We start from the raw sequence: 13946 nt of genomic DNA, 5'->3' as shown, positions 1-13946 counted from the left end.
GATGGTTCCTTGGCGCGAAAGGATTCCCGCTCACCAACCGAAGAAGAGTCCCTTCTGAGGGCGCATTCCCCTTATCCTCAGCCCGGTGCCCTGTTCCCTCTCGACCCTCATGCTCTTTGGCAGCAACGGGGCTGCTACGTTCAGAGCGGGGCTCATCTAATACGCCCCCGAGAGTCTTCCCCAAGTGCCTAACTGACCGTCTCTGCTTCTCCAGGGCAGTCATCTCGGCCTCAAGGGTACGAACTCGTTCCCTGAGGACCAGGAGCTCCTTGCATCGAGCACACACCCAAGACCTCTGTCCTTTGGGCAGATAGTCGTACATGTGACACTCAGTGCAAAACACTGGAAAGCCCCCAACCCCCTGCTGGCATTCTATCTTCAATATATATAAAATATACAGTCCTCTTTAAATGTTGTTTGTTTAAGTGGCTCCCCTTCTGGAGGGTCAACTTACCTTATTGGGAGAACAAGGAAATCAGGGATCTGGGTTCCTGGTCCTTAGGGAGCCCCCAGGCAAACAGCCACTGGCTCCCACACATTTGGCAAGGCGCAGCTTAAAATGCAAAGAGGGTGGAGCAGAGGCACTCCTCAACAATCAGCAGCAATCACTCTCAATCACTCTCAATCTCTTTCTCCTTTAGCCCACTCAACCAAACAAAGAGCAAACAAAGACCAAACAAACAGCAGTTCCCCAGCTATCCTCAGAATTTTAGGCAGCCGCACAAACCTCAGAATGAAGTCTTTCAAAACTCAGAGATTCTAATTTTAATATGAATAGTGACCCTGACAAAAGCAGCAGGCACCATTGTAGAATTCTTTTCCTAAATAGATGCTGAAGCATATAACTTATTAGCATTAAAGAAAATTAGTGAAACGTTCATATATTAGGATGCAATTCCTTGAATTCCTCTGCTTCCATCCAGATGGCACCAGAAGATATAAATTCTTCACATTGGCCAGTGGTCAGTGAAACAACAAAATACCACAGGATGACAAGACTGATTTACTATAATGTATATTTGAGGGAGAGGCAACCCATGGTTCTGTGGTATAGCTGGGGTTACCAATCCCCAGGTGGGGGCAGGCAATCCCCCAGATTGGAGGCCCTCTCCTGCACTTCAGGGTCATCAGAAAGCGGGGGGAGAGGAGGGAAATGTCTGTTGGGAACTCTATTATTCCCTATGGAGACTTATTCCCATAGGAAATAATGGAGAATTGATCCGCGGGTATCTGGGGCTCGGGGGGGGGGGCTGTTTATTGAGGTAGAGGCACCAAAGTTTAAGTGTAGCATTCAGCACCTCTCCCCAAAATACCCTCCAAGTTTCAAAAAGATTGGACCAGGAGGTCCAATTCTATGAGCCCCAAAAGAAGGTGCCCCTATCCTTCATTATTTCCTATGGAAGGAAGGCATTTAAAAAGGCGAGCGGTGCGTTTAAATGTGATGGCCAGAACTCCCTTTGGAGTTCAATTATGCTTGTCACAACCTTGCTCCTGACTCCACCCTCAATGTCTTCTGGCTCCATCCTCCAAAGTCCCCAGGTATTTCTTGAATTGGACTTGGCAACCCTAATGCCCCTCACCATCCTTCTGGAATTCGGATTCTGGGGATTTAAATATACATATAACTGCTTAGTTAAACGAGAATACAAAACGCTATGATTGTAATCAATGAATGATCTCAAGCCAGTGCCAGAGATATTGGGGTACAGTACCAAAGATATTAGGATGAAGAAAGCAACTCCTTTTAGTTTTTGATCCTCGCGTTTTGATCTTAAATGTGGGAGAGTGTTCAATTGGAAACCGGGAGTGCAAGACTGCATACAACTTCCGTCCTTTGCTGTCTCTTCGTAGCTGCATTTGTGCCTGCCCCGGTCTGTGTTCCTACTTTCAGTCATCGAGACAGAAAAACAGTGTAACATTTCCGGTTGCAAAATTCTGCAAGGGACTATGTTTTAAAGATTTTTACTGAAATTCCTGTCTTCTATTGCGCACGAAGGACTACGGTTTTAAAGATTCTTGCTGAAATTCCTGTCTTCTATCGTAGTGTCTTCTATTGCGGACGGTACAGTTCTTCATTTACGGGCAAGAGCGACGGAAATATGTAGGATTAATGTAAAAATCCAGCAAGCAGGAAGAGTTAAATGCCCTTGTCATTGTAGTGAAAAAGATACACTCCAAAAAGTTACTTTTCCTAGCAATGCATTTGTACTGCAGTATTTTGCAGCCCCTTAAAGATTGGTTTATTTATTCCATAAATTTTCAGATGCATGAGATGAAACCTCAGTGAGTTAATACAGATATGCACGCGCATAGCGGGGGAAACTATGAATATAACTCGAAAGCGTTCTGCACAGGAATATTGTAGACCGAGATCTGTATTTCAGGATTCTTTAAATTCTATTTTCATGTTTGCGTATCTTATTTTCTTAAGTTTCATTGCGTCATCTGACGACGGACGTCGGCACACACCAAAGCGTAAGGTACAATAAACCTTAGACTTTTAAGATGCCGCAGTACTTTTTGATTTATAGGACCTCATTTCTTTACGGTGGTTTGGGAAGATGTTGTCTACTCAAAATAAGCCATAGGCAGTAAACATGGAGAGGAAGCAGAACTTCTGTATCATTAAAGGCCATGTTCCAAACAGAAATCCAACCAACAATTAATGTAATAAATTATAATCATAATGCCGCAAGAAGGAAATGTTGTGACGATTGAAAGCGTGGAAGTGGAAGTTGCAATGCCTCATGGAACTAGAGACCCGGAACTAGTTTTTCTAGCAAGACGGAAGAAGAAGGTTGCACGTGGGTTGCTCGTGGCCTCAGCCGGTCGGTATGGGTCGTTCGGGAAAGCTGCGCTCGGGCTCTGCCGGTAAACTCAAGCGTTGGCGTAAAGGATGCAGCAGCGACAGCAACCCGGAGGGGCGGCGCTATCGCCTGGCAGCTCGCGGTCGTTTGCTCGCTCCCCGATCAGGTTTGTGATCAGTGGACTGTGCCTGAGTGTTGAAGGCAGAGCAGACTTGTGGCAAGAGTTTAGGGCGTGATGGGGAAGCAAGGAGAGCTTTTTGTTCGCTCTGTCTCCGTGCTGGATTTAATGTGGTGGTGTAGTGGAGACCCTCCCGGGTGATACAGGCCCCCCTCAAAATCCCTGTTTATTCGTAAATTGCACTGGCTAATCCTGAACCGATTATTCTTCCTAAACTTACCTTAAAGAGCGGTTGTGGTTATATTACGTACGTTATATAGAACTCTTTAATGGTATCTTTAAGACTACAGAAGCAGCTATTGTTCCGGGTACGAAGCGATCAGATCTTGGGCTTATTACCCCAGATCTGGTCTGTTTGTAACCAGGACAGTAGCTGCTTCTTCCTAGCTCTTTTTAACAAGGACAGTTTTTGGAATTTGTATTTGCAAGGTTGATGCTGATTTAGTTACAGGCCCATACCTCTGTTCCATCCTGAATAAGTCCTCGTAGAAAATTGTGCTTCAGTCTGGCTTATTTATGGATGCTACATGTAGTGGCAGAAAAACATCTTTACCTGGTGTATTATGTGGTCCATGGTGGTCTCCTGGAGTTCCAGCCTATGTGAAGAAAGGCAGACAGTGAGCTGACAATGCAGGCTTTTTTGGTTACTCTGTTAATCTGTTTAGGCACACTCTCCACACCTGCTTTTTCAAGCAAAGTCTATGAATAATCCACTTTTGTGTTCCAGCAGTTACAGAATTCCATGGGACAATGTTACTTGAATATCTACAATAATGGGAGAAGTGCTGTGGCTTGTATTATTATGAATAAGTTGAACTCATGCCACCAGAAAATGGACTTATTCAGGATGGAACAGAGGAGAAAGAATTCTGTTTGTGCAGGAAAGCAATCACATTTATTTCATATCCCATGTTGCTGAGCTGTGGTATTAAAAACAGATGCCTCAGCTGGCTCAAATTAAGCCCTTGTATGTGTCCTGTGTAGTGTAGCTGGTATTGGTGACTCACCTGCAGCCTTGTAGGGATCGAGTATGACGTGTTTGTCATGCTAAGATTTAACTGAATGTTGATCTTTCTCTTACAGAAAAAAGTGATCTGACTGTGGATGCACTGAAACTGCACAATGAGCTGCAGTCATCAGGACCACTTCCTTCTTTTCGGAATGTGGAGGGTGCCCAGCCCTGCATGGAGGAGGATAACGATGCAGAAACTAAGACCCACAAATCTTCAGCTACCTTCTTGAGTGGCCTAAGTGACTGCACCAATCTTACCTTCAGTAGAGTGCAGCGTCTCTGGGAATCCAATTCTGCTGCTCACAAAGAGGTACAGCATTGATAAAGGAAGGAGTACGGCTGAAGTGAGAGGCACCCAGCAATGGCATTGACATTTTAAGTGTGTGCTATCAGAGAAGGGAGGGTAGAAAGTTGCTCTGTCAAGCCTCTGCTTGGGTACCACCTTCTGAATCTTTTTTCTTGCCAGATTGCAGTATGGAAACATTCACAGGGATGGGCATGATATGCCTGTGTGTGTTAGGGAATAGCTTGCTGAATTGCTTCCAACTCTTCAGTTATGCTTTTGTTTATTTATTTTAGATCTGTGCTGTGTTGGCTGCTGTCACAGAAGTAATCCGGGCACAGGGTGGCATAGAGAGTGAGACAGAATATTTTGGTGCACTGGTGAGTGTCAGAGTTGTAGAGTGGAGCTGGTAACCCTGAGCTTCCAGGGCACCAGCACATATAACTGAATATGGTTTAATTCAATTGCCATGATAACAGGAACTAGTGATAATCTTGCGTTAATGGTCTGGCGGGTGCCTGTGGAGGAGGAAAGTTCCCTTTCCCATCAAGAAAATGTTTGATTTTTATTGGTCTCCTATTGTCCCCTTCTGAGAAGGGTGGTGTTAAGTTGCCCCCTGTAGTTTCATGTTATCATAGACATGTTGGAGCAGCTGGGCTGATGCTCTGCAAATTGTGTTCTAATCTTGTACCAGTAGGGCAAATCACAGGTTAATGGCAAGGTTTTCCATGGAAGGGATTATGTATCTCCCCTCTGTGTAGGATGATGTTCAAGCTGCCTAATCTGCTCTCTGGTTGCCTCACACCACCATACTATGTTTTCACAGATGACAACTCTAGAAGCAGTTGAATCACCAGAATCCATGGCTGCTGTAGCTTATTTGCTGAATCTGGTGCTGAAGCGGTGAGTTTTAAGAACATGAGAAGTGTTCCAGACCCAGACCAGTGACCCACAATCAGGATGCTTTGGAGAAGGAAGTATAGAATAACTTGGAAGGTGCAAACAGAAAACCGTGTTAATTACTTTCAGGATCAAGTTTCATTCAGCCTTGAAAAGAAGATTTAGCCATTGAATTTGTTTGGAAAAGGTTTAAATGGATTTACAATATGACCAATCAGCTGCCTTGATGAGAGCAGAAACAGGGCCTGGTTACATCTTGCAGTTCTAAAATACTGGAAAAGGACTAAAATTTCCAGACCTAATCCATTAGTCAACAATCATTCTGTTTTTTGTTATTGAAAGACGCACAGCACTTTGGTTTTTTAAAATAGAATTATTTCAAGATTCTCCATCCTCAGTGATCTTTTAGATGATAATTTTCATTATAGGATTGGAGATACAAATTTGATGCATTGATTGACTAAACTTTAATTTTAAAATCTAAAGCAAGCACCATGGTGTAAACTAATCAAATCTGATCTCTTCAAGTCTCTTTATTTAGCTACATTTATAATCATAAGCTCAGAATGATTTTTACTTCACTGCATTTTCAAATAATGCCAACAACCCTGTTGACTGGCCATTATTCTCAAACACCAGTGGATCAACATGTATGTATATGTGGTTCCTTCAAATGAGAAGACTTGCCCCATTATGTCCTAAACTGTCCATTATATACTGATCTCAAGGATAAATTTGTGGCAAGAATTTTACCCACCATAGATCTGTATTCAGACGCTGAGAAAATTGTATTCCTGTGATCTGATACTGATGCCTATGCCTCTACAGAGTTTCCTTGTTTGCTTTTGCAGCAAAGAAGATAAGGCCTTGAAAGGAGAAGCTTCTTAGATACTGTAGCTTGATATATTTTAACCACCAAGGCTATTTTGTTAACGTTTCCTGTGGTTTTACCAAATTCGATGGCCAGTGACTAAAAACTACTACTACCTTTTCCAATGGGTCAACAAATTAACTGAGTTTACTTTCAACTTTTATTGTATACCATCTCGTTTTGGTACATTCAGTATAATAAGATTCCATAGCAACTTTTACTACCACAGTTTTTCCATCTTTCCTTGTATGAAATAGATTTTGCGTCCTTAATCATTTTAGCCACTGCAGTATATATCTTGGATTACATTATATCCTGTTTTAGATGGGCTGAAATCTGTAACCCATGTTTCAGTGAGCTGAGAAGAACATTGTGTTGTCCTACATTTTGATAGCTCCTGCGGCCTTTTATCAGGTTAAAAGAATGATCAAAAGGTCTAGGAGTGTAAAAGTGTGGAAGTCACTGAGCCTAAATGCAATAGAAAGTGAGACTGCTGAATGGGTAATGGAAAGCTTGCTATTATTCATACTATTATCCCGTCTTCTACACCCCTAAAAGGGTACCAGGTCCTGTGCTTATCAAGAAGTTCTCTGATACTTCTAAGGCATTCATGGGGATCTTGGGCTCTCAAGCCTGTGGAAGCTCCACCTTGGCTCTGCGCTGGGTAAGTGTTCCAGAAGGAACCAAATTGTGAGGCAAAATGAGCATGTGTGTTTGCAGGGTGGGAGGACCTGTCATGATTGGTGGGCCTCATTCAAAAGTGTGATGTGCATCTGAGAGACCAACAGGCTGTTGGTCTTTTTCCCTTAAACAAAGTGTAAGGAGCGCTGTTGGAATTTAGGTTATACCATTGCTGGCTAAAAGGTGCAAGATGCTGTTCAGCTGTTCTTTGTCAGATATATCAGGAAGTCCAATTGATCTCATTGCTGAGAATTGCCAGAAGCAGCAGCATCATGTACTGGGACATAGCTAATATTCATCATGTACTGGGACATAGCTAATACTGTTAATGCCACATCAGTCCTTATTTCGTCTTCTTCCTGTCAGGTGCTCTCCTGCTTAGCCACATTGCTGCGGAGACAGAATCTAGTAACTTGGAACTATCCAGTCACGATGCAAGTTTTCCATGGCCTTCTCAGCTTTACTGTGCATGTCAAGCCCAAGGTGAGTCACTGGAGATATCAGCTCAACCATGTTGGAGATGTCAAGCAATACAAAGGAACACAGTGCATATGATTTGTTGCCTGACGAGGCTCCTAGGTTAATGGTGCTCATTTTGGCTCTTTGTTAGAGTGCTAATGTAAATCTTCACAAGAAGCTTGAATTTGGAGCTGATAAGCATAAGCATACATATGTATAAAAATGGTAATCTTGCTGCAAATTAGTATACTCTTTGGGCATCCTAAAATAAAATTGTACTTATCCAAATGCTTTTATTGCCAATAATGACCTTTCTCAACTGGGTGAGAAGAACAGATGTTTCACACTTGCTAGGGACAGCTCCAGATTCAAGTCTCTTGCATAGTCTTACATTGGCATTCTGATGAAGAACAGAAATGAAAATCATTAACCTACGAGTCCTGTCAGGCATTAGATCACAGAAGTCACAAACTGCAGGATGGCCACATTTTCATCTGTACTTTGCAGCCAAGAGGCTTTATTTTTGTAGCTCCTATTAGCTATTTATTATTTATTTTTGTAGCTCCTATTATTAAATCCAATTAATTAATAACATCGCTGCATATCACTTGTATCTTGGAACTTCAACTTTATACCTATTGTCTTTCTATGTGGTGGGAGCATTAGAGATAGCAATCATGCTTTATTTATTATCTTTGAAATTTGTATTATAAATGAATACATAAATATGACATTATTATGCTTTAATTGTTAAAAATATTTTTGGTGATTACAGAATATAAATAGTGTTGATTTATACACAGTGTTTTTGGGATTTGTTCATTTTGGAGATGTTAGTTGAGACCCCAGGCAGGCACAATTCTGCTTACTCTGGTAAATTTCACTGCAAACAGACAGTATGTTTTTCAGTCATAGTTATGCAAAGTAGTGACTTGGATCCACCAGAGCCTTCTCAGCAAGTCAAAATGCTGTTCCTGTGGAGGCAGGATGAGCTTTTCCGGGGGGCACTTGGGGCTGCATCTGGAGAAGAAAAGGGAAACAGTTATGCTGCCAAGGTGGACACTTTTCCACATATGGAAAATTTCAGTGGATCCAAGGCCATGCTTTTAGTATATGGATGGTGAGTTTTGGGAATGCTACATCCCAGCTCACTGTCCTCTGACACTCCTCTCCTTTGCTCAGGTCCGCAAGGCTGCTCAGCATGGTGTTTGCTCGATCCTGAGAGGCAGTGAATTCCTGTTTGGAGATGGGGCTCCCTCAAATCACCCAGCTGCAACCTCGGCTGCAAAGTTCTGTGTGCAAGAGATTGAGAAGGCTGGAGGTATAGGGGTGGGAGAAGATCATTCAGTGAGAAGTCATTGCATTATAGAGATCTGATGACACATTACTTTACCACTTGCAAATTAAAGCACTGATTTATTGGGTTTGCCAATCCCTCTGTGGAAAGGCAGAGTATGTAATTCTCCAGTTGGCACTTCCCAGGAATTGCACAGCTGGTTTGGAGTATAAAGCCTACTGTACTAGATTTGTTCCATACTTTGTGATGGATGCACCATGCTGGTTTAGGTATGTGTTCCTATTCCTTCTTTGCAGGCTCTGGTTACTTCAAGTATCATTTGCTCTCCTTTACACTTGTCCATGCCTATTACAGATACAACTACAGTTGAAATCTAGTATTCAGTTTTTAATTTTGTAAAGCTCAGCTGCCTCCTTTCCCTTCCTTCCTGGCCTATGGTCTCTCCTTCCTTCCTTTAGTGCACAGTTTATATAATAAGATTTTCCGATAAATGGCACATTTTGCAAAAGAGTCGGCATAAAGAGAGTCATTGTCAATTTTCTCAAGAATGGGGATCACTTGGAGATATAATTTTAGTAAGCTTGATACAGATCCACTGGATTTAGGCCTGAGGAAATTTTGATCATATGGTCCCATATCTTAATAAGCCAGGAATCTGTAGTTAGGTTTTTTGAGTCCTTCCAGGATTGGGCTATTACAGATTTGCCTGCTGTCAGGAGTTCAATAACCAGAGATTTTTTTAACAAGAGATATAATGTAGTTGGACCAATTATTAAGAAGGATTATATTAGGATTCAATGGGGTAGATGTTTGAGCAATATCATTGACAAGAATCAGAATTCGGCCCCAAAACAATTTAACCACAGAACAATCTCACCAACAGTGCAGGTAAGAAGCTAACATTCCACAATCTCTCCCAACACAGTGGGGAAAATTGGTTGCTAATGTGAGCTGAATGGAGAGGGGTATAATACCATCTGGACATTAGCTTAAAATTTTGTTGGAAGATATTTAGAGAGCGGGTGCAAAATGCTTCAGATGTCCAAATCGCTTCCCACTGCTCAGAAGATAGGTGTAATTTACAGTCTTTGTGCCATCAGGAGCTATATGACAGTAAACCCTTGTGTATTGAAGACAACAGGATTTGGTAGAGTTTGGAGAGAAGGCTTTTGTTGGAGAGCTTGGGACGTGACAACAGATGTTCAACGTCCGTTCAGGGGCATCTATTAACCTCACGAAATTGAGGATTACTGAATAAGTGATGGATTTGGAAATATCTGTACCAAGGTAGAGAGTGAGAAACTTTCTGCTCTAGTTGCTGTTTGGAAAGAAATTCCTGATGGTGGAAAAGGTTAAAGAGATAAATTAAAGCTGACTGTCTCCAGATGGAGAAGGCACTGGGGGATTGAGCTGGGGGGAACCATAGTTGGCCATAAAGATGGAAAGAGCAGAAATACCAGAGGCCAGGCGTTTACGTTCGTGGTCCCATACTGTTAATAAAGCTTTGACAAATGGGTTTAAAAGTAGCCAATGTGGTCGGTCTTTAGGTTTCAAAGAAATTAATAGTATTTAAGAGGTTTAAAGTGGGCTTCCTCAATGCTAGCCCAAGCTGGGAGGGGCTTGTGGTAAAGTATTTTAACCATAAATGCCAGTATGGTAGCTTTATAATAAACTAGGATGTCCAGAAAAGCTGAGCCCCCTCTTGAAAAGCCTTCTTGCCTGCTCAACATTGCACACACTTCCTTACTTCCAGGCCCTGCATGAGGACTTTTCTAGCTCTTGTCTACATAAATGCTGTGCTTAATGAAGTTCAGAAGAGCTTAACCAGTTCTTGGGCAGCAGCTACTCATAGGCAGTTGTTATATATGGGTGACAGTGATACTGTTAAGTGCCTTCATAGGCTACAGTTGGTTGAACCAGCATTGTATGGGGAAAGAATTAATCTAGTCTCTGCCTATCAAAATGCCATTTTTGAATTGGAGATAGTTCCAAGTAGGGATGTGCACTTGGATAGATTCAGGATTCTCTACAATACCAGTATCCCAATCCTGGTTATTCTGGAATATCCAAGTCCAGGTTTTTAAAACTCCAAACTTATGGTGGGAAGGGGGTATTTTTGTGTATGTATGTATGTGTTTTTTGCTTTGGGTGGGTTTCCTGGGCAGTGGGGGCAGGGAGAGGCAGCTCTGATAGGCAAGTAGGATCACAAATTAGGAGGAATTTGCCATTTTGGTTCTGCTGGGGTCCTCTGGTTTGACAATAGGTTCTGTTGGGAAGTACTTCCTTCCCTTGCTTCAGTTAGCTGGACTGGATTCTGTAGCTGGACATTGCATATGTTGGGCTAGCCACACTGACCTGTAGTTCTGCTGAGTTTATCTGATTTGACATTGGTTCTGTTGGGCTTGTTGGTTCTGTTTCCATTAGGAGGCTTTTGGCCAGTGTTTGCTTGCTTTTGTGTGTTTGGCTATTCATTGCTCTGGTGAGCATGTAATTTTTCTTTCCCATAAGAAACAGTGGAGGACAGCTGGGGCACCTTATTCAGGGGCCTATAGAACTGAATTACTTGGTCCAACTGAAAACTTGGGAGTTCTAAAGTGGACAGGCAATACCAGCTCTGCTGAAGTTGCTTAAAAACAACGTCTCTAGCTCCTTGGAATGATTCTCCATAGGGAATAATGGATGTGAATAATTTTGGAATCCCAAACAAAACCCAAATCTGAATATTGAATTATTATTGGAGATCTGAGTAATCCATAATACTGATAATTATGCTACCTCTGAAATCTGGATCTGATAAATTCTATTTCGGGGGGTCTTTTTCTGGTCCACATATCTCGTTTCAAGGAATCTGCTTCCTTTCCAAGACTGTCTTGCAGTCACTTTGTGTAGGAAGACTCTGTGTTGGATCCAAATCAGCATAACCATAGCAGAGTGAGATGTAGGAATGTCTCACTTCCTGCTGCAGAGCATTGAATCTGCCCAAATTCTGCTCCAGGATGTGGTCAGAGGCCTCTTAGGGACAGTGGGGTGGAAAAGTGGGGCACATGCAATGGGAGAGGAATTCCCTTCCACTCCCAGTGAAAATGCAGATACACCAGCAGAACTGCACCTCTTGTCCTAGTAATCTGTTAGGTTAGCTCTGTTCTCCACTGCATTGAGCCCTTTGTAGTTGACAGTTATATAGAAAAACCAAGCAAACACTTGGATGGAGTAGAGTTGGCATTTGCAGAGCAGGTTAAAAACTTGAGGGTACTCATGGGCCCATCCTAGCTGTTTGAACCATAAACTGACACAGTGATCAAGAGCACCTTCTGTCACTTTTGTTTGGTTGCCAACTCTTTCCTTTCTTAGGATGAACTGATCTGGTTGTGCTGATTCATTATTTTGTAACCTTGCAGTTGGACTACTGAAATGTGTTGTACTTTGGGCTGTCCATGATGACAACCTGGAAGCTGCAGCTGGTTTAGAATTTGGCATCCAGTTGTTGTCAATGGGAACATTCGTGGCTCATTTCATTAGCTGTTTGTTTTTGAGTTCAAAGTGCTGGTTATGGTCTTTGCGTGTGTGTATATATATATATATATATATATATATATATAAGCCTGTATCTGAAGGTCTGTCTCATATGTTCCTGTGCACCAACTGTGGTCATCAGGCTGCCACTTGCTGGCTGTTTCCTCACTCAGAATGGTACCTGGTATTGACCATGGCCCTGACCTTTTCTGTTTTGGCTCTCACACTGTGGAATGGCCTTCCTGAACAGGTGGGAGAAGCCCGCTCACTGGAAATCTTCAGAAGGTGCTGCAGGGCTGTCTTGTTTGTCAGGGCTTTTGGTGGGTATGAATGGCAAGTAACTTTTAAGAGGAGGAGGCATTCGGGGGTATTTGTTTTTAACCTGTGATGTTTTAATCATCATTTAAAATTTTATTTTATTTATTTCATACGATTTTTATCCCACCCTCCCTGCGAAGCAGGCTCCAGGCAGGTTCCATCAAAAAGCAAACAATTAAAACAAATTGAACAGGTTAAAATTACCACAAAAGAAGCTAAAAATAAAGCTAAAGCTAAACACTTTAAAAACGATCAGTCCAAAAAGTTTATTGGATCCCAGTTGCTGCCTCAACTGAAGGCCCAGTGGAAGAGCTCTGTTTTGCAGGCCCTGTGGAACTGAAGCAGGTCCTGCAGAGCCTGGATTTCCAAGGGGAGCTCATTCCACCAGGCAGGGGCCAGGGCTGAAAAGACTGTGGCCTTGGTTGAGGCAAGTTAGAGATTTCTGGGACCAGGGACCACCAGGAGATGTTGATAATAGAGACAGCTGATCGTAGAGACCCACAGGGTTCATATGCAGACTGCTAAGAGGACAGGCAGGATATAACTATCTTAATAAAGTAAACTAGGGGTTTTTTGTGGCTGCGCTCTTGAGATGAGCAGCAGGACTGACTTTCTCTGGTTCCTCCAGGTGCAAAAGAGGCCACCACCACCTTGCATGTACTCACTCTGCTTCGTGACTTGCTGCCTTCCCTGCCTGCCTCATCTGTTAAACCCTGTTGTGAGACCTTGCTTCGGGTCATGACCCTCAGCCATGTGGTGAGTTCCCCTGCCTCCTGTTTCTTGTGGTTCTCTGACATTGCCTTGACTTTGTTGGGGTGGGGGGCGGTCTGCACTTTCCAGTAGGGAGTGGGACAGAGAGCCCTTGGTGGGGGAGTGCTACTGTGATGTTATTGCTCATGCAGTTATTCTTGTGGCTTTGACTGCATGTTCTATTTCTTGTGGGTGAAAGTACCTTTCCTGTCCCTTTGGTTGGGTTGCCATTTCTGGCTTTATGGGATCCGTGTGAAGGTGTGTGCATCATAAAGATTCTTATTTACTTTCACCCCCAGCTGGTAACGGCATGTGCCATGAATGCCTTTCATAGCCTGTTTGCTGCCCAGCCACCTTCATCGTCCCTGCCAGCTGAGCTCAATGCCCAGATAATTACTGTGAGTCCTGCAAAGGCCAGACCAGGGTGGGGTATAGTCAGCATGAGACACTTAGGTTAATCTCTGTGTTTTGCTGTACCAGGCCCTGTATGACTACATGCCTGGTGAGGGTGACTTGCAGCCTCTGCTGGCGTGGCTGGCTGTCATGGAGCGGGCACATATCAACCTGGCAAGGTAAGGGGAGAAGTTGGGATAGTAATGGGGAGGGTTTGGATGTGCAACTGGGCTGTAATGAAGTTTGTCTCTGTTGTAGGCTGCAATGGGAACTTTGCTGGGCTCACCTTTCTCGCCTCTTCAGCGCAACAATAGTCACCTTCCTTTCCCCGCACAACCAGGTGGTATCAGCTGCTGCCCAAACCCTAAAGGTATTCTTACTTTTATCTGCATGATGGCAGAGCTGTCTATAACAGTGCTTTTGTAGCCTTTCAAAGAAATACAAGGATGGAGAACTTCTGTGGTTCTACATTTAATGCTGGGGT

General features: G+C 43.1%; 1 protein-coding gene across 1 annotated transcript in view; it reads left to right on the top strand.

The window, feature by feature from the left end:
* The first annotated feature begins 2754 nt into the window (after nt 1-2754).
* Nucleotides 2755-13946, top strand: part of RRP12 (ribosomal RNA processing 12 homolog) — a 33059-nt gene continuing 21867 nt past the window's right edge. Inside the window, exons 1-11 of the mRNA XM_060241835.1 lie at nt 2755-2973; nt 4069-4307; nt 4577-4660; nt 5107-5183; nt 6610-6715; nt 7099-7215; nt 8374-8512; nt 12948-13075; nt 13369-13467; nt 13550-13641; nt 13721-13832. Of these exons, the coding sequence (XP_060097818.1) occupies nt 2835-2973; nt 4069-4307; nt 4577-4660; nt 5107-5183; nt 6610-6715; nt 7099-7215; nt 8374-8512; nt 12948-13075; nt 13369-13467; nt 13550-13641; nt 13721-13832 (1332 nt within the window). The 5' untranslated portion in view covers nt 2755-2834. The remainder of the gene's footprint in view (nt 2974-4068; nt 4308-4576; nt 4661-5106; nt 5184-6609; nt 6716-7098; nt 7216-8373; nt 8513-12947; nt 13076-13368; nt 13468-13549; nt 13642-13720; nt 13833-13946) is intronic.

This window comes from Heteronotia binoei, chromosome 6 (assembly GCF_032191835.1).
Source record: "Heteronotia binoei isolate CCM8104 ecotype False Entrance Well chromosome 6, APGP_CSIRO_Hbin_v1, whole genome shotgun sequence".
Lineage (NCBI taxonomy): Eukaryota > Metazoa > Chordata > Lepidosauria > Squamata > Gekkonidae > Heteronotia > Heteronotia binoei.
The sequence above is the reverse complement of the archived record's forward strand: the minus strand, read 5'-3'. Positions and strand labels throughout refer to the sequence as shown.